Source organism: Piliocolobus tephrosceles, chromosome 1 (genome assembly GCF_002776525.5).
Source record: "Piliocolobus tephrosceles isolate RC106 chromosome 1, ASM277652v3, whole genome shotgun sequence".
Classification (NCBI taxonomy): domain Eukaryota; kingdom Metazoa; phylum Chordata; class Mammalia; order Primates; family Cercopithecidae; genus Piliocolobus; species Piliocolobus tephrosceles.
The window spans coordinates 53,428,430-53,454,867 of record NC_045434.1 but is presented as its reverse complement, the minus strand read 5'-3'; the positions used below and the strand labels follow the sequence as shown (position 1 = coordinate 53,454,867).

The following is a 26,438-nucleotide window of genomic DNA, read 5'->3' as shown; positions in this document are numbered from 1 at the left end:
AAATCCAACTTATTTACAATGAAATTAGTTTTAATCACTGATGTTTATGAAATTTAATATTACTTTTTTAACTCAAAACATGAGATTACTCTCTCATATTATAAAAGACTAATTTGGCCGGGCGCGGTGGCTCAAGCCTGTAATCCCAGCACTTTGGGAGGCCGAGACAGGCGGATCACGAGGTCAGGAGATCAAGACCATCCTGGCTAACACGTTGAAACCCCGTGTCTACTAAAAAATACAAAAATCTAGCCGGGCGAGGTGGCGGGCGCCTGTAGTCCCAGCTACTCGGGAGGCTGAGGCAGGAGAATGGCCTAAACCCGGGAGGCGGAGCTTGCAGTGAGCTGAGATCCGGCCACTGCACTCCAGCCTGGGCGACAGAGCAAGACTCCGTCTCAAAAAAAAAAAAAAAAAAAAAAAAAGACTAATCTACAATTTTAAAAGTGCATATGGACCAGAATTGGGGCTTTTTAAAAACAAGATGGCTGAGTAAGGAGTTTGGACACCAGTTCTTCTCAGAAAGAAGAGCCAAAGTTACAGGAAAATGTTCATAACTTGAAAAATATCAAACAGAGGGTGCAGGAGCGTCATAGAGAAATCATGGAGAAAAGCCAAAGCTTGGAAAGAGATAGAAGCAAGAGCCTCAAAGCTTGACTAGGATCCTGTGGGACTTCATAGGCAGTGTGGATAGGAGTCTTTTGGACTCCCTGCAGCTCACCATGTGGATCCAAGCTGTCAGAGAGCTCTTCTGCCTTCATGAACCCACACTGATGTGAGTGGAGATCTGGGAACTTCTTGAGGGCATTACACCAAACTACTAGCTTGAATAGGGTCATTTGCCTTCCCCTTGGACCCAAGCTACAGTGGTAGGTTTCATGCTTATAGTGCACTCATGTGGGGACTGTATCCTACACAGGAACCTCAGCCCTCTGATCCCATAACACCAGAGCCACACAGACATTCCCTGGCACCTGGTTGGATGTGACCGTCCCCCATAGTTGGTTGGACCCAAAGGAGTTACAGCATTCTCAGTAGTTTAACCATCAGGGAGTGCTATTCCTAAAGGAAACTGCAACAAAGGGACATCCCTTTTGACAAAGAAGACTGTAGCATTCACTTTCCCGTGTGCGAGAGCAACCTGCTTGTGGGCTGAAAATGACTACACCACTTCCAGCAGACCCACAGACGCGGTGTTTGGCTCTGCAAGGGAGGAGTATAGATCCATCTCAGGGGCCCAGTGGTCCCAGTGCTTGGGCGCAGATGTAGAGAGGGGGACATCTTCCCTCTGCCCAATTTTGCGGACATAGCTGTGGTCACTCGCAAAGGAGACTGGTGCAGACACACCAGAGGACAGACATTCTACGTGTATTAAGGGTTGCTACGTCTCCATTGGTGATGTGCCCAGTGAAGCCAGGCTTGCAAGAAAGACAAGGTAGGGATATCTCACCAGGGTCTTCCCCGACCTGTCAGGGCTGGTGCTTGTGCTCATCCTTGGAGCATCCAAGGGTGAGCTTAGTGGTTCAGATCCACCCCGTTTTGTCCCCAGCTCCTCAGACCATTGTACCTTTCATAGATCATTCCATTCCCTGGGGCAACAGAGAGTTTCTCCCATAAACAATGACAAGCACAGGCTCAACTGCTTCTGCTGCAGCTGGCTCTTACCTGTCCACGCCACCTACTGTCCTGAATGTTAAACTGCACAGCCCAATGCAAAACGCTGACACTAGCGCATGATGCTGGAGAACGAGGTTAGTTTTCTGCGAAGTCTTCCATACCAGCCCTTCAGGAGGCAGTAAGCCTCGTCATGCACACAGTACATAACTACTACAACCGGCAATTAAGAAAGCCATCACACAAAAATTATCTCTAATCAATGTACTTATACAGCGTCTTTACCATTGAAAGAACCCAGAATCTAAACCAAATAATTCTATACAACACACATCATAGTCATATTCTCAAAGGGAAAAACAAATCCTATCTATTGGAAACTACAGTCAAAAATAAGAAGAGATAGTTCATCTGGATGAAAAGAAACCACTGAAACATCTCTGGAAGTATGATTTAAAACAGCGTATTACAACACTCCCAAAGGATCACACTAACTCTTCAGCAATAAGTCCTAACCAAAATACAATCTTTGAAATACCAAAGAATTTATAACATTTATTTTAAAGTAGCTAAATGGAGTCCAAGAGAAAGTTGAAAAGCAACACAAAGAAATTAGAAAAGAAACTCAAGATATGAATGAAAAATGTACTAAAATATATTTTAAAAAACAAATAGAACTTATGGTAATGAAAAATTCATTGAAGAATTACAATATATAGTTGAAAGATTTAATTACAGATTATATCAAGCAGAAAAACTTGCTCTCAGAGGTTGAAGACAGGTCTTTCAAATTAACCTTGTCAGACAAAAATAAAGAGCAAATAGCTTTTTTTTTAACGAGCAAAACTTTTGAGAAAAATGGTGTTCTAAAAAAATGACAAAACTTAAGAATTATAGGTATTCTTGAGGGAGAAGAAAGAGCTAAAAGTTAGAAAACCTTTCTGAGGAAAATTTATTTCCTCTTGCCCTCTTGCTAGAGATATAGATGTCTGTATACTAGAGAGGCTCAGATAAACACCAGGAAGATACATTGTGAGATGAACTTCTACAAACATATAGTCATCAGGCTATCTAAAGTCAATGTGAATGGGGAAAATTATAGAATCAGCAAGAGAACACATCTAATCAACTGTAAAGGAAATCTCACAAGACTAACAGTGGACTTCTCAGCAGAAACTTTACAAGCCAGAAGAGATTGGTGTCCTATTTTCAGAGTTCTTTTCAGAAAGATTATTTCATATTTCTTGAAAAAACACCTATTAGAGATATATTTTGTATTTTGCTAAACTGAGCTTCATAACTGAGGAATACATAAAATCTTTCCAAGACAAGCTAATACTAAGGGAATTCATCACCAGTAGAAATCCACTTTAGGAATTCACCCCACAATAAATGATTCAGGTTGTTCTGAACATGAAATCAGATGATCAATACTCACCATCATAAAGACATGCAAAAGTACAAAACTCACAGGTCTTATTAAATAATTACACAGTTGAGACTACAAAGCAGCTAGGTAACAACTAACATAATGACAAGAACAAAACCTCACATGACAATATTAACTTTTAACGTAAATAGATTAAATGTTCCACTTAAAAGATACAGATTTGTAGGCCAAATTTAGAAAACAGAAACCAACCACATGCTACTCACAAGAAACCCACCTAACTGAGAGAAAATTACACAAACTCATGATAAATGTACGGAAACAGGTATTTTGAACAACAGAGACAAAAAGTATTTGGTATAGTTATATTTATATATAAAAAAGTCTTTAAATCAACAACAGAAAAAAGACAGTGAAGATCATTATATAATGATAAAGGAAGCAAGAAGATATAATAATTCTAAATATATATGCACTCAAAACTTCAGCACCCAGATTCATAAAGGAAATGCTACTAGAGCTAAGTGGAAAGATAAACAGCAATATAATGAGGGCGAGCAACCTCCACACGCCCAATGACTGTACTAGCCAGATTTCCTGGAAAATAAAATAAACAAAGAAACCTTATACTTACATTGGACTCTAAAACAAATGGACTTTACAGGTATTTAAATGACATTCCACCCAGTAACCTCAGAATATATGTTCTTCACACCTGTGCATGGAACATTCTCCAAAATAGACCATATGCTAGGCTACAGCCACAAAGCAAGTTTCAAAAAACTTTAAAGCTTAGAAATAATATCAAGTATCTTATCAGAACATGGTGAAATATAACTAGAAATTAATGTCATAAATAATTTTCAAAACTATCCATATACATGAAAATTAAATGACTTACTTCTGAGTGATTTTTGAGTCAGTGATAAAATTAAGATGGAAATTTAAAAAAATCAAAACAAATGAAAATACAGACACAGCATATGAAAACCTCTAGGATATGGCAAAAGCAGTGCTAATAGGAATGTTTACAGTGTGAAATGCCTGCATAAAAAGATAGAAAAGTCATAAATTAACCTAACCTTGCACCTAAAGAAACTAGAGAAAACAGAACAACTAAACCCAAAACTGGCAAAAGAAAACAAATAAAAAAAAATCATAGAAGAACTAAGTAAAATTGGGACCAGATAAACAATAGGGGATCAAAAAACATAAAGTTAGTTTTCTGAGAAGATAAACAAGATTAATAGATCACTAGCAAGACTAATCGGGAGAAGAAGAAAAAAGGTTACAATAAACACAAGTACTTTACTTCTACACAAGTAGAAATAAAAAATAGAAACGTTACAATTGATACCACAGAAATAAAAAAATCACTAGAGAACCTAGAGAAAATCAATAAATTGATTAGAAACATACAACCTTCAAAATTGAACAAGGAAGGAATAGAAATACTGAACAGACCAATACCACCAATAACAAGCAGTGAGATTTAATCTGTCATAAAATCTCTACCAGTTAAAAAAATATAAAAGCCCAGTACCAGAAGGATAAATGGCCAATTTCTACCAGACATACAAAGGAGAATCAATACCAATCCACTGAAACTGCTCCAAAAACATCAAGGAAGAGAAAATCTTCTCTAATTCATTTTATAAAGCTGGCCATCGACAACAGAACAAATAAACTAGTGGCCAGTATCCCCATTGAGAATAACTGCTAAATCCTAAATGAATACTAGAAAATTTAATCCAACAGCATATCAAAGTGATGATACATCACAATTAAGTGGCTTTTATTTCAGGGATGCAAAATTGGTTCAATGTAAGGTAAATCAATAAACGTGACTCACCATATAAACAGAATTTTTTTAAAAATTAGATGATTATTTCAATAGATGCGGAAAAATCATTTGATAAAATTCAGTATTACTTCTTAATGAAAATAGTCAAGGCACTAGTCATGGATAGAACATATCTCAAAATAAAAGCCATATATCACAAAAACCTACAGCCGACATTATACTAAATGGAAAAAGTTGAAAGTGTTCCCCCATAAGAACTAGAACAGGATAACAATGCCCAGTTTCTCTGCTTTTACTCAACATAGTGCTGGAAGTCCTAGCCAGAGTAATCAGGCAAGAGAAAGGAACACAAGGCATCCATATGGAAAATGACGAAGTCAAATTCTCTCTGTTCGCTGATGATATGATCTTATACCTAGAAAATCCTAAAGACTCCTCTAAAAATTCCTAAATTATGTAAAAGAATTTAGTAAAATGTCAGAATACAAAATTGATGTACAAAAATTGGTAGCATTTCTGTACACCAATAGTGGCCAACCTGAGAACCAAATCAGAACTCAATCATCTCATTTCCAATAGCCATAAAACAAATTAAATACCTAAGAATACAATTAACCATGAGAGTGAGAGATCTCTTCAAGGAAAACTACAAACATTGATGAAAGAAACTGTAGAGGAGACAAACAAATGGGAAAACATCCCATGATCATGGAATGGAAGAATCAACGTTATTAAAATGGCAATACTGCCCAACACCATCTATATATCCAATGCAATTCCAAAGAAAATGGCAACATCAATTTTCACTTAATTCAGAAAAAACTGCTCTAAAATTCATATGAAACCCTAAAGATCTCAAGTAGCTAAAGAAATTCTAAGCAAGGGCATCACGTTACCTGACTTCAAATTATACTACAAGCCTGCAGTGACCAAAACATCATGGTACTGGTATAAAAATGGACACACAGAAAAATGGAACAGAATAGAGAATTCAGAAATAAAATCACAACTTATAACCAACTGAACTTCAACAAAGTAGTCAAGAACATACGCTGAGGAAAAGAGGCGCTATTCAATAAATGGTGATAAGAAATTTGGATAGCCACATGCAAAAGAATGAAACTGGACTCTTATCTCTTGCCACATACAACAATTAATCCCAAATGGATTAAATAATTTAATGCAAAACCTGAAACTATGAAAATCATGCAAGAAACCTAGGGTAAACTCTTCCGGACATCGGATTAGGCAAAGAATTTACAATTAGGACTTCTAAAGGAAAATGCAATAAAATCAAGTACAGACAAATACATCTGAATTAAACTAAAAATTTTTAGTAATATTAAATTATTAAAGTAATAAACAGAGTAAACAGACAACCTCAGAATGGAAGAAAATATTTGCAAACTATGAATCTGTAAAAGAACTGATATTCAGAATCTACAAAAAACTGAAACAACTCAACAAGAAAAAATCAGGTAATCCCATGAAAAAGTAGGCAAAGGATATGAAGAGATATTTTGCAAAAGAAGACGTAAAAATGACCAAGAAACATGAAAAAAACTCAATATCACTAATCATCAGAGAAATGCAAATTTAAAAATGATTATCATCTTATATTAGACACAATGGACACTGTGAAATACTCAAAAAATAATAAATGTTGGTGACAGTGAGAAGAAAGAAGAATGTTTATACGCTGTTGGTAGCAATATAAATTAGTACAACCTCTATGGAAAACAGAACGGACATTTCTCAAAGAACTAAAAACAGAACTACGATTTCATCCAGCAATCCCACTACCGTGTACCTACCCAAAGGAAATAAATTATCATATCAAAATGATACCTGGACTCATATGTTTATAGCTTCACTACTCACAGCAACAATTATATGGAATCAAACTAATGGTCCATCAACAGATGATTGGATAAAGAATATGTGGTGTATGTATATATACACACACACACGTGTATATACATATTCACATGTATATATATATGCCTTAGAATATTACTCAACTGAAAAAAAAAAGTAAAAGAAAAGAAAAAATCATGCCTTCAGAAGCAACATGTATAAAATTAGAGGCCATTATTTTAGGTGAAATAATTCAGATTCAGAAAGTAAAATCATCCTGTGTATTGTCACTTATAAATGGGAGCTAAATAAAGTGCACATATGGAGAGTGCTGAATAATAGACTTGGAGACTCAGAAAGGTGGCAGGATAGCAGGAGGGTGAGGAATAAGAAATTACCTAATGGGTGCAATGTTCACTATTCCAGTGATGAATACACTAAAAGTATAGACTTCACCGCTATGCAATATATCCATGCAACAAAACTGCATTTGGACCCTCTAAATGTATAAAACGTAGAAATTAAAACTTAAAAAAGAAAAGAACGCATCATAAAACACCATGGGAATATCTTAAGAAGTTAAATTTATAATAGAACTGGAGAGGATCCTGAGAATAATGATGATATAGTATCTGTCATTGCAGAGTCAAGGATACCTTTATTTAACTGAAACTAAACCACCTTCAAATAATTCCTGGTCTTGTCATGCTTATAATTGGTGATTGACGTATACATCACAAAAAGGTAAATTCTCATCAAAGATTTATTAGTGAAGATGTGTGCACTAAGAAATTAATTAAAATTGTTATTTTTGTTTACTGTAATCAAGGAAAAAGAACCCAAAATAGCATTTCTAATATATTTTAAGTTAGAAAAACATACAAATCACATAATTAATATATTATAAATAAAGAAAACAAACTAAGATATATTTTCAAGATCACATGGAAAGGCAAATTTTAGGTATCCTGAACATTTATGCTAACATATAACAATTTTGGGCCAGGCACAATGGCTCACACCTGTAATCCCACCAGTTTGGGAGGCTGAGGCGGGCGAATCATGAGGTCAGGAGATCGAGACCATCCTGGCTAACACAGTGAAACACTATTTTTACTAAAAATACAAAAAATTAGCTGGGCGTGGTGGCGGGCGCCTGTAGTCCCAGTTACTGGGGAGATTGAGGTAGGAGAATGGTGTGAACCCAGGAGGCGGAGGTTGCAGTGAGCCGAGATTGTGCCACTGCACTCCAGCCTGGGTGATAGCGCAAGACTCCATCTCAAAAAAAAAATAAAACAAAATAATAATTTTGTTATATCTACTATTTATATCAATGTTTAATAAATTTGATAATTATTCTGATTCAAATAAGAAATGTGTAAATTATCTCTTACATGTTTATAATTTTTAAAAACCAGCAACGTTATGAATTATTATCCAAAATATTGTTTTTCTTATTCAGAATCCTCCTTTCTTGCTTACTTAGAAAAGTACAAACTAGAATTCAAAAATTAGAATCATACTAAAAAGAAAATTAATTACATCATAATTTCAATTATTAATATATAATTCCAAAATTAGATTTAAACCTATTCTTAAAAGTAATGTCACAAAATAATAACTACAGAAATTTGCTTTTGTGTTTGTTTCAATGAGTTTTGCAGATTATTTGAGAAAATCACACTTGAATGAGAATCACCCGGATTTCTCTTCTGAAAGTCTGTACCAATCTTCTACATAGCAATTCTTTTATTTGTATGGGTATTTATTTACATTTTTTTGTGTTAATTTTATATAAATTCTCATTGTAATAATACTGTGAAAAGCATTTTCTTAAAAAGAAAAGTTAAGATCTTGGTTATTGGATATTATTCAATTGCTGTATTTATATAGAGATAATAACTTAGGAAATGTGATTTAGAGAATAATGTGAATGGACGCTCCCTGAATTAGAAATATTTTTCTTCATCTAAAACTCAAAACCCTAAGTCCTAGTACTAGATATGTGAAATATTAGTATGAATTTTTAACTCTGAGGTACATACTCCTTGAAGATTATAAAACTTATTTAGCTTAAGTGCTCTGTAATAACAATTCTGTGGAAAACTTTCAACAAAGAAGAGACCTCCTAGGACAGTTGAAATACACTCAGATGTCTGTCAATGTGTATACAGTTTTCTGTTACATGGCTGAGAGAAGAATATTTGAAAAGAATACTAAGCTGGCATTTCTTCATTTAATGTTTGGAGGCTTGTACTACACTAGCAAATTCCTAGTTATGTGTTCAAATGATCCTAAGTCTTTGTACAATTTACAACAGAAAGCCATTTTCTACATCAGCTTCTACTGCTATGTCCGCTACTCCAACTTTCTCTCCTTTAGGTTTTCATTTCATGTCTGGTGATTGGAAAGACTCTTCAAATAATATATTCGCGATTTTGTGTTCTTTTCTGAAGAAGACCCCTCAAAATTGTAAAAGCTTCTGGCTTCATAAAACCTAAATTTACCTATCATTACAGAAAAGAAATTTATGATTCTCTTAAATTAAGCCTCCCCCTCTCAATTAGAATAAAATTCAAACTCTTTATGATCCATGCCTACTCTTCCAATGTTATCAAATGTCTCTCTCCACTAAATCCAGGATTCAGATTTTACGATCTTTGAATTTTATTAAAAAGGTAAAGTTCTTTCCTGCCTCAGCTGTTGCACATACCCTTCTCACTAAATGAATGGCTTTCAACCATTCTTTGTATAGATGACGTTCTATATAAAACAGATCTCCAGTTCCTTTCCTACTATTTTCTATCTCAATCATTGGATTTTCTATTTCTCTGAACCCAGTGATCTATAAAATATATTTTAAATATTTTTATTACTTGGATATTTGGCTTTTTTTGTTTTGTTTTCCACTCTCTTATATTAGAAAAAAAAATCTCTGGATAGGTAGACCTGTGCTTGTGTTTTCACCATTTTCTACTGTCCTATGATAGGTACTTACATCTAGAATGACTCACATTTTACTGGGCCTTTGACACTGTCTTTCATCTATAATTTACTCATTCTCTTTCTCAGCTGCGACTATTTCAAAACTTTTCTATTCTACCTAGTACTCCTCCTCCTCCTTCACCCACACACTATTCAATCTCAGATGACCATGTCTCATACTTCAAAACAGAATCCATCAGCTTCTACCATTTTCCAACCTTACTGCTCATTTTCCTTCCCATCTCCTGTCACAAAGTTGTAAGCAGTCCTGTTGCCACCTGTCACAAGGTTGTAAGCAGTCCTGTTGCCACCAAAGTACAATACCTCCACAGTAGCTCTGAATCCCTTCCCCTTGAATTTTCTCAGGGCAACTGTGTAAGTCACGTGTTCAGCCTTTGCAGCTTCCCTTTTGCCGTGTCTGCTCTGGTGTCTTCCATCTTTTTTATTTTTATCTTCCTTCAATGCACAACTTTCCTGAAGCTATATTCTGAATTTCCTATTTGATGAACAGCCAGAATCTTGAAAGAGTTATGTCCATAGTCTGTATTAAATATCTTGCTCATTATTTTTATTGACAGATCCTATGTAAGGTCTGTCTCTTCTACTCTATTAAAAACCTTTTTTGTTACACTTGCCATTGGCCTGTACCTTACCTAATCCATCACAATTTCTGAACAGAACATAATAACTAAATTAGAAATATTTATCACTTTGATAATGATAAGGTAATTAAATTACAACTTCCTTGACTTTATTATGCAAGACACTATGGCAATAAATATTTATAAATATTTTAGTCTGCTAACCAAAACAATCCTTTGAAATATTAGAACTGTTTGTAAATATTGTGACATTTTACCAATAAGAAAAAGTCAACAAAGCTTCAAATAGACTTGCTGTGTTGACCAAAGATACAGGCTTAGCAACTAGTAGAATTAGAATTCAGACAGGATGACTTTTTAAGCAATCTGTTACACTCCCTTTTCATTAATAATAATTTCAATCTGTAACATTCCCTTAAGTTTATGTCTATGGCAACATTCTAGATTTTTTCTCCTGTTTCTCTGGGTACTCCCCCCCCCCTTTTTTTTTTTCCATTTTCTGTACTATTTATTCCTCTTCTGCCTTATTTTGAAATGTTGTAATGTTTCAGGGCTGCATCTTGAGCTCTTTGCTCTTATCATTCTGTATTCTTATCCAATTTAGTGTCATCATTTATATGATGATACTCCGAAATGCATATCTTCTCGCTAGATGCATATCCAACTCCACAGTTCACATATCCAGTTTTGATTTTCCATTGGCAACTGAACCATAATGTGTCCAAGTCAAAAGTTGCAACAGCCCTCTCAAAATACTTTCTCTCCAGTCAATACAATTTTCCAAAATGGTATTCCCATTTACTTACATACTTGTGAGAAAACAATTAAAAACAAACATGTGAGTCCCTTGATCTCACTCTTTTTCACACCCAACATTTAGTAACATCACCTGTACTTTCCAACACCAAAATGTTTTCCAAATCAGCCTTCCACTCTGCACCTCCTCTATCCTCACTCGCTCTCAGTCTCCACACTTTCTCATCCTACCTGGACTCATTGTGTCGCCTCTTGCCTACAAAAAGTACAGCATCCTGGAAAACAATTCAACAAAACTAGAAATCAAATTATACCATTCCTTTTCTTAAAACTCTTTTATGGGCTTTCATCAGTCATAAAATGAATCCAAATGATAGGATGCCCTGAGCTGATCTGGACAATTGTTTCCTTGCCTCCCATCTAGCCTCAGCAGACTAGACTTTTTACCACCTTGAAATATATTGTTTTGTTTTTACAGCTTTGCACATATTTTTCTTTGCCTTGGAACACTCTATATATACACTTGTTTTCCCACAGAGTCGATCCTTCTTCTAACCCTGAAAAATAGATGGCTGATTAGAAAACTTAAACGAGATTCATGTAATAGTCCTCAGAGCTTGTGAAAGTTAGAAAATAAAGAACTACGCTCAGAAAGTACAGAACTTAACACAAAAGATAGAAGATGTAAAATAGAAATTAAAAAACAAATTTGCTGAAGAAATTGTAACAAACTATAATTTTGGTAATGAGTGCTAGGTTCTAAATAATTTGAAAGCTTTTATTTTGGGTAACAAAAGCAATTGTACTATAATCACAAATCTGGAAGATAGGTGGCCCATAGGAAACATTAATTTAATGTACTATTTTAGAAATATTTTCAGAACCCCCCTTCTTTTCCCAGTTTATGTTAAATCAGGAGATACCTTGATTTTAGTCAACATTCCTTAAGAATTTCTCTATTTAATTCAAATTTTTAAAATTGGAACACAGATTTATTTTCATTTTGAAAAATGAATTTCTGAAAAATCAGTACTTACCATAACATCTGGGTAAATCAGACCAACCATTGTCACCACACACTATGGAGCCAGTGGTGCTTCCAGTATTGCTTTCATAACCATCATGGCATTCATAGTCCAATGTGTCATTCAGCTTAAACCATGTGGTGCTATTTTTAGCTCTGGCATTCGTAAATACTGGCATATCACAAGATTCTGGTGCATAAAAAATTTAGAATATCATTTCTAATGTCATCTAATAAACAACCTGATTATTTCCCATTCTAAGAATAAAAAGCTTTATTGATTAGATACACTAATAAATAAGTACTGTACAAAAATAACCTGTGACTGGTGAGAATTATTGTCCTAAAATAGTTGCCAAAAGTGAGAGTATATGTTTCTACACAGCATTTTTTTTCATTGCTTAAGCCCCAAAATCTATTTTAGGAACTTTTTCTTAATTCATTTATATAAAGCATTTATGACAATGCTAGTAATAAAACAGGCCACTACAGGTATATATTACTTTTTTAAAGACAATCTTAACAGAATTTTGTAAATTAAGAGTCCACACTAATTTGTAGTTGAGACATATGTAAAAAGGAAAAAAATGATTGAAAAGATGAATTCGTATGTTATACAAGACATTTTCTCTTTCATATTAAGAAAATCTTAAAAAATTAATTAAAAATTTAGTATAGGCCGGGCGCAGTGGCTCAAGCCTGTAATCCCACTACTTCGGGAGGCCAAGACGGGCGGATCACGAGGTCAGGAGATCGAGACTATTCTGGCTAACACGGTGAAACCCCGTCTCTACTAAAAAATACAAAAAAGCTAGCTGGGCGAGGTGGCGGGTGCCTGTAGTTCCAGCTACGCGGGAGTCTGAGGCAGGAGAATGGTATAAACCCGGGAGGCCGAGCTTGCAGTGAGCTGAGATCCGGCCACTGCACTCCAGCCTGGGCCACAGGGCAAGACTCCGTCTCAAAAAAAAAAAAAAAAAAAAAAAAATTAAGTATAAAATGAGATTTTTATGAGGAGTAACATTTTTTGTAAACTAGACCTCATATTAAGCATAGACATTTAAAAAATGAAAACAATGTACGTGAATAACCTAGATACTCATTTTGCTTAACATGAATGTATTAAACATTACTTCAAATATATTACTGAGAGGCGGGCAGATGATTTGAGATTAGGAGCCTGGCTAACATGGCAAAACACCGTCTCTACCAGAAATACAAAAATTAGGTGGGCATGATGGCAGGTGCCTGTAATCCCAGCTGTTCAGGAGGCTGAGGTAGGAGAATCGCTTGAACACGGAAAACGGAGGTTACAGTGAGCCAAGATCGCACCACTATACTCCAACCTGGACGACGACAGAGTGAGACTCCATCTCTCTCTCTCTCTCTCTCTCTCTCTCTCTCTCTCTCTCTCGCTCGCTCTCTCTCTCTCTACACACACACACACAGACACACACACACATACATATATGTAACTGAGTGGTTTTGCAAAAAAATAAGACAAACTGAGCCAGTTGTTCCTAGAAAAATCTTCATAAATATCTACATAGTGTGGTAGGGAAATCATGCAATAGAGCAGAAATCGGTACCATCTAGGAATATTTTGTCTCTCTACTACCTATATATTTGCAAAAAAATTCTAAGGGGGAAGATATTCAGAATTGGACATCTCCTACAGTGCCAAATCTACAAATTATAGAGTTTAAATTATTTTGATATTATGTACTATGCACCCATATCTTCATTAAAAACATTACTTTCATATCTAGGAGCAAAGACTTTGATATAAAAGGCTAATCACATAAAACAGGTATATATAACAGTCATAAAGGTCTCAGCTAAAGCAAAATCAGTTTAAACCAGAATACACATAAAGCTCCCTAACTTGTTTAACACAGAATGCTTTAGAGTAGGAAAAGCCTGAATGGAAAGACAGACTAATATTTGAGTAAGTAATGTGAAAAGGAAAAAATTGATGTCTGCTATGTTCCTCTAGGTTTCTTTTTCTTGTCTTTTCAAATGAAATTATATCAGCCCCCCAAAAAGACTAAAGTTAGTCAACTTTTGTGTATCATCTGGATAATCAATACAAATGTAATAAATTACTTACTAATGCACGTGGGTTGAGCTGACCATCCATTTTTCCGACACGTAATTGATCCTGATGTTTCACCATCTGCTGTTATGTATCCTAGTTTGCATTGATATTTCGCTTGTTTATTTAAGGTATATGTATACTGAGATTCAGAAATAAACCCATTCTTAATATCTATACTTGATTTGGAACATGTTTCTAAAAGGGAAGAGAATAAGAAAAAGACAAGCATATGTTCAATAACATTTTATAAGAGCTTAAATAATATGCAAATATAAAAAGAATGAGTCATTTGTAACTGAAAACCTGGGTAATCATAAGCATTCAAATACAAGTAAAGGAAAATAAGTTCTGAGTTGCCAAAGATATTATATCAAGACTCTTCATCATTTTTTAAAACAAGGCTCTATTTAAGACACTTACAATTCTTTCTAAGAAATTATTGGAAATCTGTTTGTCTAATGGATTTGGAATTCTCCAGCAAGTCAGAACTCAATAGACAATGAGTATTATTTCTGAGGACTCTTTAATCTTGCCTATTTTAGATCTTTTAGGCAATTCCAAAATTCACTTAGCCAATTGGAGTATCTGAGATCCTGTGATGATCTTAGAAAATCTGCCAAAATAACTGTCATAGGCCGGGCGCGGTGGCTCAAGCCTGTAATCCCAGCACTTTGGGAGGCTGAGACGGGCGGATCACGAGGTCAGGAGATCGAGACCATCCTGGCTAACACGGTGAAACCCCGTCTCTACTAAAAATACAAAAACTAGCCGGGCGAGGTGGTGGGCGCCTGTAGTCCCAGCTACTCCGGAGGCTGAGGCAGGAGAATGGCGGGAACCCGGGAGGTGGAGCTTGCAGTGAGCTGAGATCGGGCCACTGCACTCCAGTCCAGGCGACAGAGCAAGACTCCGCCTCAAAAAAAAAAAAAAAAAAAAAAAAAACTGTCATAGCCTTTGGCTCCAAGAATTTGGAATGCCATTCTTACTGTGTGCTTCAAAGTAAATGGACATGCGGAGTTCAAAGAAGATGAGAGACAGTAACAGATTTATTTATCTTGAAAGGCCAAAATGATGATTCCTCAAATTATGTAGAACTTAACTTGAAAGAGTGGAAGTCACTGCTTCTGTAAATGGATGACAGAAATTACTGTCAGTTACTAGGTTGCTTCCTGGAACTCAGCTTCATTTATAAATAACTCATGGATAAGGAGAAAATCAGAAGAGGAAACATTATATATTTTGAATTGAATGATAATAATAATATATTAAATAAAACTTGGTGAGATGACACTCAAATAGTGCTCAGAGGGAAATTTATCATTACATAGCTCTAAAAGAAAATAATAAAAACTGAAAATAAATTATGATTTATAATAAATTATAACAAAGAAAACAAACAAAATCCAGCATGACTGCAAATTTTGAAACAAATCCAAATATGAGCAGAAATCAAACAGAAATCAAACAATAGACACAATTTAAAAAGGTAAAAGGCCAGGCAAGAATAATCAAGTAAAACAGAGTGCCAGCCACAAATAAGGAAATGGAAGCAAATAGATGAAAATAATATTTTCAGACATTGGAAAGCGGGAAGCACCTAATTCCAGAGAAAAAGTGACAATGAGATGAGTTTCATCATCAAAGAGACTTTATGCTGGGAGAAATTTTCCAAACAGCAGCACAGAGAAGGAGAATTCAAGCAGAAAATGACACACTTGCTGAGTAGAAGAAACAAAAGTCAGTGCTCCCAAAGAAGATGAGGTCATTAGAATCTGCAGGAAAGAAGGTGAGGTCACTAGAATCTGCAGGAAAGAGAGTGAAAAAAGAAGAAACTATGGAGTGAAAGGGCTCTACAAATTTCCACAGCAACTCCCTGGATTATTTGGCTGAATATTGACACTCTGGAGAGTAGAGCAAAAGTCCCCAAGAATGGACCAAGGATGCCTATCAGATGAAGAACACTACCAGAGAACAAAAAGGTAAAAGATTCCCAGAGCACACACAACACAGGGAGACATTTAAATGAAATCAATCAGAGTAGAAAGACTCCTTTGAACATCTAGGTCATTGAGTAGATACATCATAAGCAGCTTAACATTCTGAACAAACTGTCTCTGGGTAAACAGTTTATTTAGAACTGAGACACAGTTCTAGCCTCCCTAAACCAGCCCTTTAAAACCTTAAAAATAAGCCTTGAAAGAACCAAGTTGACCCATAACAAACTTAGACTTAAAAAAAAAAAAATTAAAACAAGTTATCCCTGGGGTCTCACAGATGTACAGACTTTAGAAGTTCCAAAGCTGCTTCTCTTAGCTAAAATGCAGAGTGGAGTTAAAAAAAAAAAAAAAAAAAAAAAAAAAATCCACCTTTTGGCAATAATAACCCTCTCCCCACCTCCCTCCAAAAAACACAGTAAATCTTTTATGGAATACTCACCCCACTCCAGTCAAACACTGATGGATAAACTACACATCAGAAGTTGTGGAATGGCACTAGAGCAGTATGAAATAAATTGGTGTCACTAAATAGTTGGGATAGAAAATGACAGTGTTCCCCTTCAATAATCTTAGCCTCTACCATTAGACATTAGAAAAAGTAGAAAAAAAAATCTCAAAGTAAGCAGAAGAAATACTACAATAAGGATCAGAAATGAAATAATAAAGAAGTAAATATGTACATAAACAAGGAAATCAAAATCTTGTTATTTTAGATCTCTATAATTGAGAAACCTTTAGACAGACCAAATCAGAAAAAAAGACGACACAAATTGCTTATGTCAGCAATGACAGAAATGATATCATTATGGTTTTTACATATATTAAAAGAAAAATAAAAAAATATTCTGAATAATGCCATGTCAATAAATTAAAGAACTTGAATTAATTAAAAAATTACTGAAGCCACAAACTATCATAGCTCTCTAACGAAGAATGAGGCAGCATTAATAAATTATATCTATTAAACAAATTGAATTTGTAGTTGAAGGAGGAAAAACAAAATATGTACTTATAAATCTAATAAAATACAGGATCTGTAGGCTGAAAATCACAAAAAACTAGTGTAAGAATGTATGATCTTACTAAATCAAAGGATATATAATGTTCATGGACTGAAAAATTTAATACTGTAACATATCAGTTCTCCCCAGATTCATCTATGAATGTGTCCCAGTTCTAGTGAATAACCAAGCACAATGTTTTGCACATATGGACATGCTGATTCTAAAGTCATATGGAAAGGCAAAAGGGCTAAAACAGCTAGACAATTCTTCAAAAGAAAAGAGAATTTGAAAAGCTCACATTACCAAATTTTAAGACTTAGAAAAAGCTACAGTGAGTAAAAGGATCTCCTGACACTGATGAAAAGATAAACACACAGAACAATAGAAGAGAAAAGGGTGTCCAGAAATAGACTCGTGCATGGATTGATCCTTTAAATAGCTTTTGTTGTATTTTGTTGTAACACTATTAGGTTCACAAACCCGCTGTTTAGCAATAGGCCAATACACTGAGACAGTAGGGTTTTCAGCAAAGAAAAGCTTTAATCAACACAAGGGCACCAAACAAGGAATTGGGAGGATTGTCAAGCCTCAAATCTGTTCTGGGAAGGGGCTATGTGTAAAAGACTTTAAGGGGATCATGGAGGGTGAGGGGCTAGAAAATTTGGGTTGTCAATTGGTCAGGGTGAGGGGGATGAGGTCACCAGGATGTGGAACCTGCATTATTTCCTGAGTCAGCTTTTTGCCGGGCTCTTTTTGACCAGCTGATGTGCGTGTGTTTGTGTGTGTTTGTGTGTGTGTGTGTGTGTGTGTTTGCTTTTTGTTTTTGAGACATGGTCTTGCTCTGTTGCCCAACTGGATTTCAGTAGCATGATCTCAGCTCACTGAAACTTCTGCCTCCCAGGCTCAAGTGGTCTTCCCACCTCAGATCTCCTGAGCAGCTGGTACTACAGACCTGTGCTATGATGCCTGGCTAATTTTTTAATTTTTTGTGAAAATAAGGTTTTGTCTTGTTGACCAGTATGTTGGCAGTTTTTTTTTTTTTTCTTTTTTCTTTTCTTATTTTTTGGTATGCAGAACCTAAAAGAGAAACTCATGCAGAAAGATTATCATCTCATAACGTCTTAGGTTTTATCTATAGAAAAAAAAAAAGGACCAAAAGGTCTTCTGACAAGGGCTTCTTTATCCTAGGGTAGTAATCAGTGACCAGTTACAGAGAAGTAGGACAAAGGGAAAGCTGGCTTAATGATTACTGCTGATTGTCCTGAAAACATAGTTGAATTTTTCCCCCTTAATCAATTTGATATAATTTTCCTAGGGACACATTCAGTTCCTCCAGGACTTGATCTCTTCTCAGTCCTGAGGTGTAACAGCTAATATGGTGTGAATCGGGCAATGGCCATTCTAGCTTCTTTTTGCTGACAAGGGGCAGAGAGAGTGAGTCAGGATTAGAGAAATGAATCCGTCTTGTAACAACCTGCAAGTTGTTATACCCGGCTGAGGGCGCTGCATGAACATGCTAGTACTTCAGTCTATGGTTTTACTGTAATATTTAATTGAATAGCAGCCTATAATGTAAATTATAAGCCCTATAAACAGAACTGTGAGCTTGAACTTTAAGACCCCTTGCAAAAGGACTGGAAAACATGGAGTGTGCAGGGGAAAATCTCAAAAAACTACTCAGACTTAGTGTCTGTGGTAGAGAGGTATGGTCTCCAGTGAGACTGCTGAAAGATTTTCTTTAGCTTGGCTTTTACTTTACCAGAAGCACTGATATAAGTACAACAGGTGGTATTGATCACTGTACAGACTCCTCTCTGTAAATTCAAGAGACAATCAAGTGTAGTTCTGTTGTCAAGAACTATCTGGGCAAGTAAATTTGAAGAGTTTTCTCAGCCTTAATATTCTTAGTAGCCTCTTTTGCAATTATTTCTATGGTTGCCAATAAGTTTCTGATCATGTCCCAGTGAGTGTACACTCCATAGCTAGGACTCGTGATGCCTAGAAGGCTCTGCCACCCGATATATTGATATATGCCTGGCAGTCCCTTTTGGAGTCTGTGGGAATCTTTTGTCATTAGCATGAACTGAGAAGTATCTCAATAAGTGAGAGCCCTTAATATACAGGTTATTGAGACACCAGTGGGCTTGTCCTAACAGAGGAGAGTCTGATCCTATGCCCCAAAAATACATGTACCAAGGGGGCACAGAGGTAAAGCCCTCAAGGGTGCATTTATTGATGGATTTTTTCATGGAGAATATAGACAAGTGGAATTGAACTATGGATCTTTTTTTACAGGCTTATTTCCTTTCTCCTGGCTGCATTTGTCTGCCCAGTATGCCATGGGCCAGAGAGGGCCTATGTAATGGAATGACTTTCCATTTATGATGGTGAAAGAGAGATTGAAACATGGGGTAGTGATTTCTTGGTGTACTACTAGTTGGACCTGGAAAGTAGCCATGGAAAGAAGCTGGTGCAGATAGGTAGTCGTATTTGGAGCATCCAGAAGGTCAATGACAAATATGACTAACAGAAAATGCTTATTTTGAATAGTTTGGGGGAGTAACTGACAGATCCAACATTCTGGTAAGGTTCTTCCAGTGGCGATACCTTGAAACAGTTGAGCTACAGTGTTGTTATGCCTGTCTAGGCATTGTAGTAACAGGAAAGGTGTAATTAGAAGTTTTAAAGCAAGAGTGACCATTTCTAAATGTTAGAATGTTCATTATAATGAGGGGCAGACTAAGTTAGCGTGGCATACGATGTCTAGAAAATCGGTAAGTCTAACAATTGTAATGACCAAGACAATTATGAAGTAAAATTTATAAATGTAGTAATTGTAATGACGTAGGCAATTATAATGGCCAAGTAAATATATGGGTTAAGCATTCAGTAAGGCAGGGAACAGACAGGAAGTTATCTCACCTTTCCATATAAAATAATTATAATAACAAAAATTCCTATTATGCTCAAAGTAACTATTGTAGTAGTCAAGAGGACATGTGTTTTGTCTAATTTCATTAAAGTTAGTTATTTATCTGATATTTTTCTTCAAAAGATATTTGAGGCCCATCAAAGGATTTACTTATCCATTAAATAGGGTTGAGAGAGTCTCTGAAGTTGAAGTGGCATCTCTACATTTATTGATAGCTCTAGTGTCTCGTGGGGTGGGTTTTATATGGCTGTGGTGAATCCAGGGTCTAAGTCTTTCAAGCTGAACAGAGAAATGAGTCACCAGTCATGCTTTGTATAGCCTCTTTCACTGTGTTTTTAAATGGTCCTCAGGATGTTGAGTTTTCCTGGTCTTGAGCAGAACCCAGTCTCTGGGTTGGAGGCGATGAAAGAGAATGTCAGCTGGATGCCACAATCTGCTGGAACCACAAACTCATTAATAGCAATTAAAGTGCAAGCTAAAGATTGTGTATATTTGATAATATCTAATTTCTTTATGTGTACATTATTGGCATTCCTTAGTCTGAGAAGAGAACAGAAGAATGATCTCCCATATAAAATTCATAAAGGGCTTAATTTAAGCTCACTGTTGGGGGCCACCCTTACTCTGAGCAGGGCAATGAACAGAATGTTATTCCAGGCTGTTAGTTTATTGGCAAATCTTAGCTAAAGTGTGTTTTGTTTTTTATAGTATGATTTATCTTTTCCGTTTTTTCAGTAGGCTTCTGTCTCTGGACTGTATGAAGATTCCAGATTATGCGGAGAACCTGGAATACATGGTGTCCTAGGCTACAAAAGTTGCAATATATTCACACTGGATGAAGACAGGCCATCTAAACCTGAGGATAATCTTCTTTATCAAGGCTTTCATAACCTCAGACATTCTCTTGGTCTTGCAGGGGAATGCTTTCATTTATCTTGAAAATATATCGACAAATACAAACAAGTGTTTAAAATTTCCTGCAACCCTTGGCATCACAGTATAATCAATTTGTCAGTCCTCTATTAGCCTTGAACCTCTTGCTTAAATCCCTGGTACTTGGGGTGGAGGATCAGTCTTAAGACTGTTCTGGACACAAAGTAGGTATTTAAAAATTATCTTTTGGATCATCTTCTTTAAGTGTGTCCCAAAGACGTAGTCCTGGATCAGTCGAAGGGTGGCATGCCTGCCATACTGTGTGGTATCATGTATGTCTTTGATGATAACTGTCATAAGATACTTGGGTACTAGAACCTTTTCTTCTGTGTTACATATCTACTCAGTTTGGGTTCTTTGATTGGAGTCAAAGCCTCGACGAGTGATTTTAGATCTTCTTCCAAATAGGTATGGACTTTAGGCTGAAGTTTATTTCAGGGATTAATGGCCTCTCAGAGGCTGAACAAAATGCAGTCTTGATTATGTTTGAGGTTAAATCTATCTCCAGTGTTTATATTTCATCCCAGGTCAGAGGTGGGAACTGCAATCTGAGCAGTTGCCCTTACTGGATTACTGGGAGAGTCAGTGTGAATAAGATCAGCCTTTTCCTTAGTTTTATCTAAAACCATACTTTGCTTCTCTGAACTCAACCAAATATTGAGCAAATTTTGAGTATCTGCTCAAGTAGGGTTGTGGGTGGCAAATACAGAGGAGAATAGATTCTCCATATAGTTTGGATCTTTATATATATTTTTTCAATCCTGTTCCTTCTGGAAACTTTAGATCTTCTCAATAAACAGTCATATTAGTTTTCTAATTAAGTAGGTTGGAAGTGGAGAACAGAGAATAAACCAGGATAAATCCTATAGGCTGACCTGTGGCAGCAACACCTCCTATAAGCAGTTGTTATGAGGAAACTGCCTCTCTGAACCAGAGTGGCACCCTGGCTAAATGGAGTCCCCTGCTGGGTATAAGAAGCAGAGATCATACCTGTTGCCCTGGATTTGTGACTTTTTGGTGGTGGGGACTCTGGAGAGGTGCCAGTAGTGCTGCTGCAGCTCCCCCATAAGGTGGAGGAGGGTAAGTCATAGGTTCCTTTAACTGAACCACCATAGCATCATCATCTTTTTCTTGTAAATCAGTCCAAACAGTTTTTAATTTCTTGCTTTATCATAATTTTACCTTTTTCTACATTGTTTCACTTTTCCAAAGCAACATAAAACATTATACATAGGGGATTGCATCTCATTCCTCTTCCTTCTTACAAAACAAATCTAGCTATGGGATGGTACTCTAAGCATGAGAACCATGCAGGGGCCACTGTTCTCTGAAATCCAGTGAGTATTAAAGTCAAGCTATGCTAAAAAATAAGATAATCTTTTTTTGTTTCACGAAATGGTAGACAAAGGTCTTTCAATTTTGGAAGATGCAGCCAATCAGTGTTGCATTGTGGGTTACTTGGGGAGAACTAAGGGACAGCCCTTAGCTCATCAGAACTGAGAAGTCGCTAGGGCTCATCTCTGGGTCTGCCCCAGTGGCAAGGGGGCACTAGGCTGTGAGTAAATGCCCTCAAGGAGAGTGCCCTCTACCTGACTTGCCACAAATAGTTACGAGATTATCAGATTTGTATGCTTGCTGCACAGCAACAGAACAACACACTGAAACAGTGGGGTTTACAGCAGAGAAAGAGTTTAATAATCTCAAAGCCACCAGCCCCATTGGACTGCCTGGAGGAACTGAATTAGTGTTTCCCATTCTGGCTGGAATAATACACATACAACAAAACACAGATACTAGTCACCATACTCAGGACCCAAGTATTGACCTGGCAAGGCTCAAACTTGGTTCCATTGGCCCTTGTCATCTTTGATCCACTCAAGCTGGAGAGGGATGACCTTTGATCAGGAGTTCAATGGGTGAACCCTGCGAAAGATGGAAGAGCAGACGGTTACCCTGAGTTAGGCTTGCTGAGATTCCACTAGCAACTCCTTCAGGACTAACCGAATGTGACTGACCAAACAGGAAGAGTTTCCTGAGTTAGTAATTTCTTCCACTGGTAATTTCCTCAGGGATCCCCTCCACAAACATAAATACATATAACAAGACAAGGATGTTTTCAATTTAAAAAAGGAGCAAAGACAATTCAATAAAGAAAACATAGTCTTTTAAACAAGTGATACTGGAACAGTAAGGCATCCAAATGCAAAATAATAACCCTCTATGTATTCCTCATACCTCATACAAAAATTAACTCAAAATTGGTCATATAGCTAAGTGTAAAATGTTAACTTCTAAAACTGAATATGTCCCTGGTTTAGGCAAGGAAATTTTAGGTGACACAAAGGGCATAATCTATAAATGAAAAATTTGATAACATCAAAATTACATATTTTTGCTCATTTAAAGGGACTATTAGGGGAAAGAAAAGTAAAGCTACAGATGCAAGAAAAATATTTGCAGAATATTTTCTCATTGAAGGACTTGTAGCCACAATATATTATGTAGTCTCAAAATTCAGTAATGGAAGAAACAACTCAATGAAAAGTGGGCAAAATTTAGACAGTATTCACCAAAGGAGGTACATAGATGGTAAATAAGTACACAGAAGACGCTAAGCAGCATCAGTCACTAGGGAATGCAATACTATCACACACATATTAGAATGGATAATTTAATGGGAAAAAAACACTATCTCAAAGGCTGGCAAGGTTGAGAAACAATTGGAATTCACATACACTGAGTATGTGAAGCTAGAACATATGATCACTCAGGAAAACAGTTTGTCTATTTCTTATAAAAATAAACACACATATTTAGTATGATGTTTGCCATGGGTTTTTAAAATATAGCTTTTATTATTTTGAGACATGTTCCATCAATACCTTGTTTATTGAGTGTTTTTACCATGAAGGGTGTTGAATTTTATTGAAGGCCTTTTCTGCATCTATTGAGATAATTATGTGTTTTTTTTGTCATGGGTTCTGTTTATGAGATGGATTACATTTATTGATTTTTGTATGCTGAAACAACCTTCATCACAGAGATAATGCCAACTTGCTCATGGTGAATAAGCTTTTTGATATGCTGCTGGATTCACTTTGCCAGTATTTTATCAAGGATTTTCACATCGATGTTCATCAGGGATATTAGACTGAAATTTTCTTTTTCTATTGTGTCTCTGCCAGGTTTTGATATCAGGATAATGTTGGCCTCATAAAATGAGTTAAGGAGGAGTCCTTTTTCTATTGTTTGAAATAATTTCCAAAGGAATGGTACCAACTCCTCTTTGTACCTCTGGTAGAATTTGGCTGTGAATCCATCTGGTCCTGGGCTATTTTTGGTTGGTAGGCTATTAATTACTGCCTCAATTTCAGAACTTGTGTTTGGTCTATTCGGGGTTTCGACTTCTTTCTGCTTTAGTGTTGGGAGTGTGTATGTGTCCAGGAATTTTTCCATTTCTTACAGATTTTATAGTTTATTTGTGTAGAGGTGTTTATAGTATTCTCTGATGGTAGTTTGTATTTCTCTGGGATCAGTGGGAATACCCTCTTTATCACTTTTATTGTGTCTATTTGATTCTTCTCTCTTTTCTTCTTTATTAGTACGGCTAGTAGTGTACTTTATTAATCTTTTCAAAAAACCAGCTTCTGGATGCATTGATTTTTTGAAGGGTTTTTCGTGTCTCTATCTCCCTCAGGTCTGCTCTCATCTCAGTTATTTCTTGTCTTCTGCTAGCTTTTGAATTTGTTTGCTCTTGCTTCTCTAATTCTTTTAATTGAGGTGTTAGGGTGTCGATTTTAGATCTTTCCCACTTTCTGATATGGGCATTTAGTGCTATAAATTTTCCTCTAAACACTGCTTTAGCTGTGTCCCAGATATTCTGGTATGTTGTGTCTGTCTTCTCGTTGGTCTCAAGGGACTTATTTACTTCTGCAGTATTTCCATTATTTACCCAGTAGTCATTCAGTAGCAGGTTGTTCAGTTTCCATGTAGTTGTGTAGTTTTGAATGAGTTTCTTAATCCTGATTTCTAATCTGATTACACTGAGGTCTGAGAGACTGTTTGTTAAGATTTTCGTTCTTTTGCATTTGCTGAGGAATATTTTACTTCCAATTATGTGGTTGATTTTAGAGTAAGTTCTATGTGGTGCCGAGAAGAATGTATATTCTGTTGACTTGTGGTGGAGAGTTCTGTAGATGTCTATTAGGTCTGCTTGGTCCAGAGTTGAGTTCAAATCTGGAATATCCTTATTAATTTTCTGTCTCGTCGATCTGTCTATTATTGACATAGTATTGGAAGTTCTGGACCGGGCAATTAGGCAAGAGAAAGAAATAAAAGGTATTCAAATAGGAAGAGGAAGTCAAGTTGTCTCTATTTGCAGATGACATGATGGTATATTTAGAAATTCCCATCATCCCAGCCCAGAAACTCCTTGAGCTGATAAGTAACTTCAGGAAAGTCTCAGGATACAAAATCAATGTGCAAAAATCACAAGCATTCCCATACATCATTAAAGACAAACAGAAAGCCAAATCATGAGCGAACAAACAAAAAATACCTAGAAATACAACTTACAACGGATGTGAAAGACCTCTTCAAGGAGAACTACAAACCACTTCTCAAGGAAATAAGAGAGGGCCCAAATAAATAGAAAAACATTCCATCCTCATGGATAGGAAGAATCAACATCATGAAAATGGTCATATTGCCCAAAGTAGTTGATACATTCAATGCTATTCCCATCTAGCTATCATTATCTTTCTTCACAGAACTAAGAAAACTACTTTAAACTTCATATGAAATAAAAAAAAAAGGGCCCATATAGCCAAGAAAATCCTAATCAAAAAGCACAAAGCTGAGGGATCACGCTACCTGATTTCAAACTACACTACAAGACCACAGTGACCAAAATAACATGGTACTTGTACCAAAACAGATATATAGACCAATGGAACAGAACAGAGGCCTCAGAAATAACACCACGCATCTACAACCATCTGCTCTTCAACAAACCTGACAAAAACATGCAATAGGGAAAAGATTCTCTATTGAATAAACGGTGCAGGGAAAATTGGCTAGCCATATGCAGAAAACTGAAACTGGATCCTTCCCTTACACCTAATACAAAAATTAACTCATGATGGATTAAAGGCTTAAATGTAAGATCTAAAACCGTAAAAACCCTAGAAGAAAACCTAGGCAGTACTATTCAGGACATAGGCATGGGCAAAGACTTCATGACTGAAACACCAAAAGCTATGGCAACAAAAGCCAAAATTGACAAATGGGATCTAATTAAACTAAAGAGCTTCTGAACAGCAAAATAAACTATCATCAAAGGTGAACAGGCAGTCTACAGAATGGGAGAAAATGTTTGCAATCTATCCATCTGACAGAGGTCTAATATCAACAATCTACAAGGAACTTAAACAAATTTATAAAAGAAAAACA

General features: G+C 36.1%; 1 protein-coding gene across 2 annotated transcripts in view; it reads right to left on the bottom strand.

Annotated features, from left to right (window-relative positions):
- Positions 1 to 26,438, bottom strand: part of CFH (complement factor H) — a 150,099-nt gene that overhangs the window by 74,709 nt on the left and 48,952 nt on the right. Inside the window, exons 10-11 of one of the 2 annotated variants that reach the window (XM_023203395.2) lie at positions 14,137 to 14,319; positions 12,043 to 12,219 (exon numbers count right to left, since the gene is read on the bottom strand). In XM_023203395.2, coding sequence (XP_023059163.1) covers positions 12,043 to 12,219; positions 14,137 to 14,319 — 360 coding nt within the window. Of the gene's footprint in view, positions 1 to 12,042; positions 12,220 to 14,136; positions 14,320 to 22,663; positions 22,911 to 26,438 lie in introns of those variants that run through there. The other variant, XM_023203396.1, reaches the window with a different exon arrangement.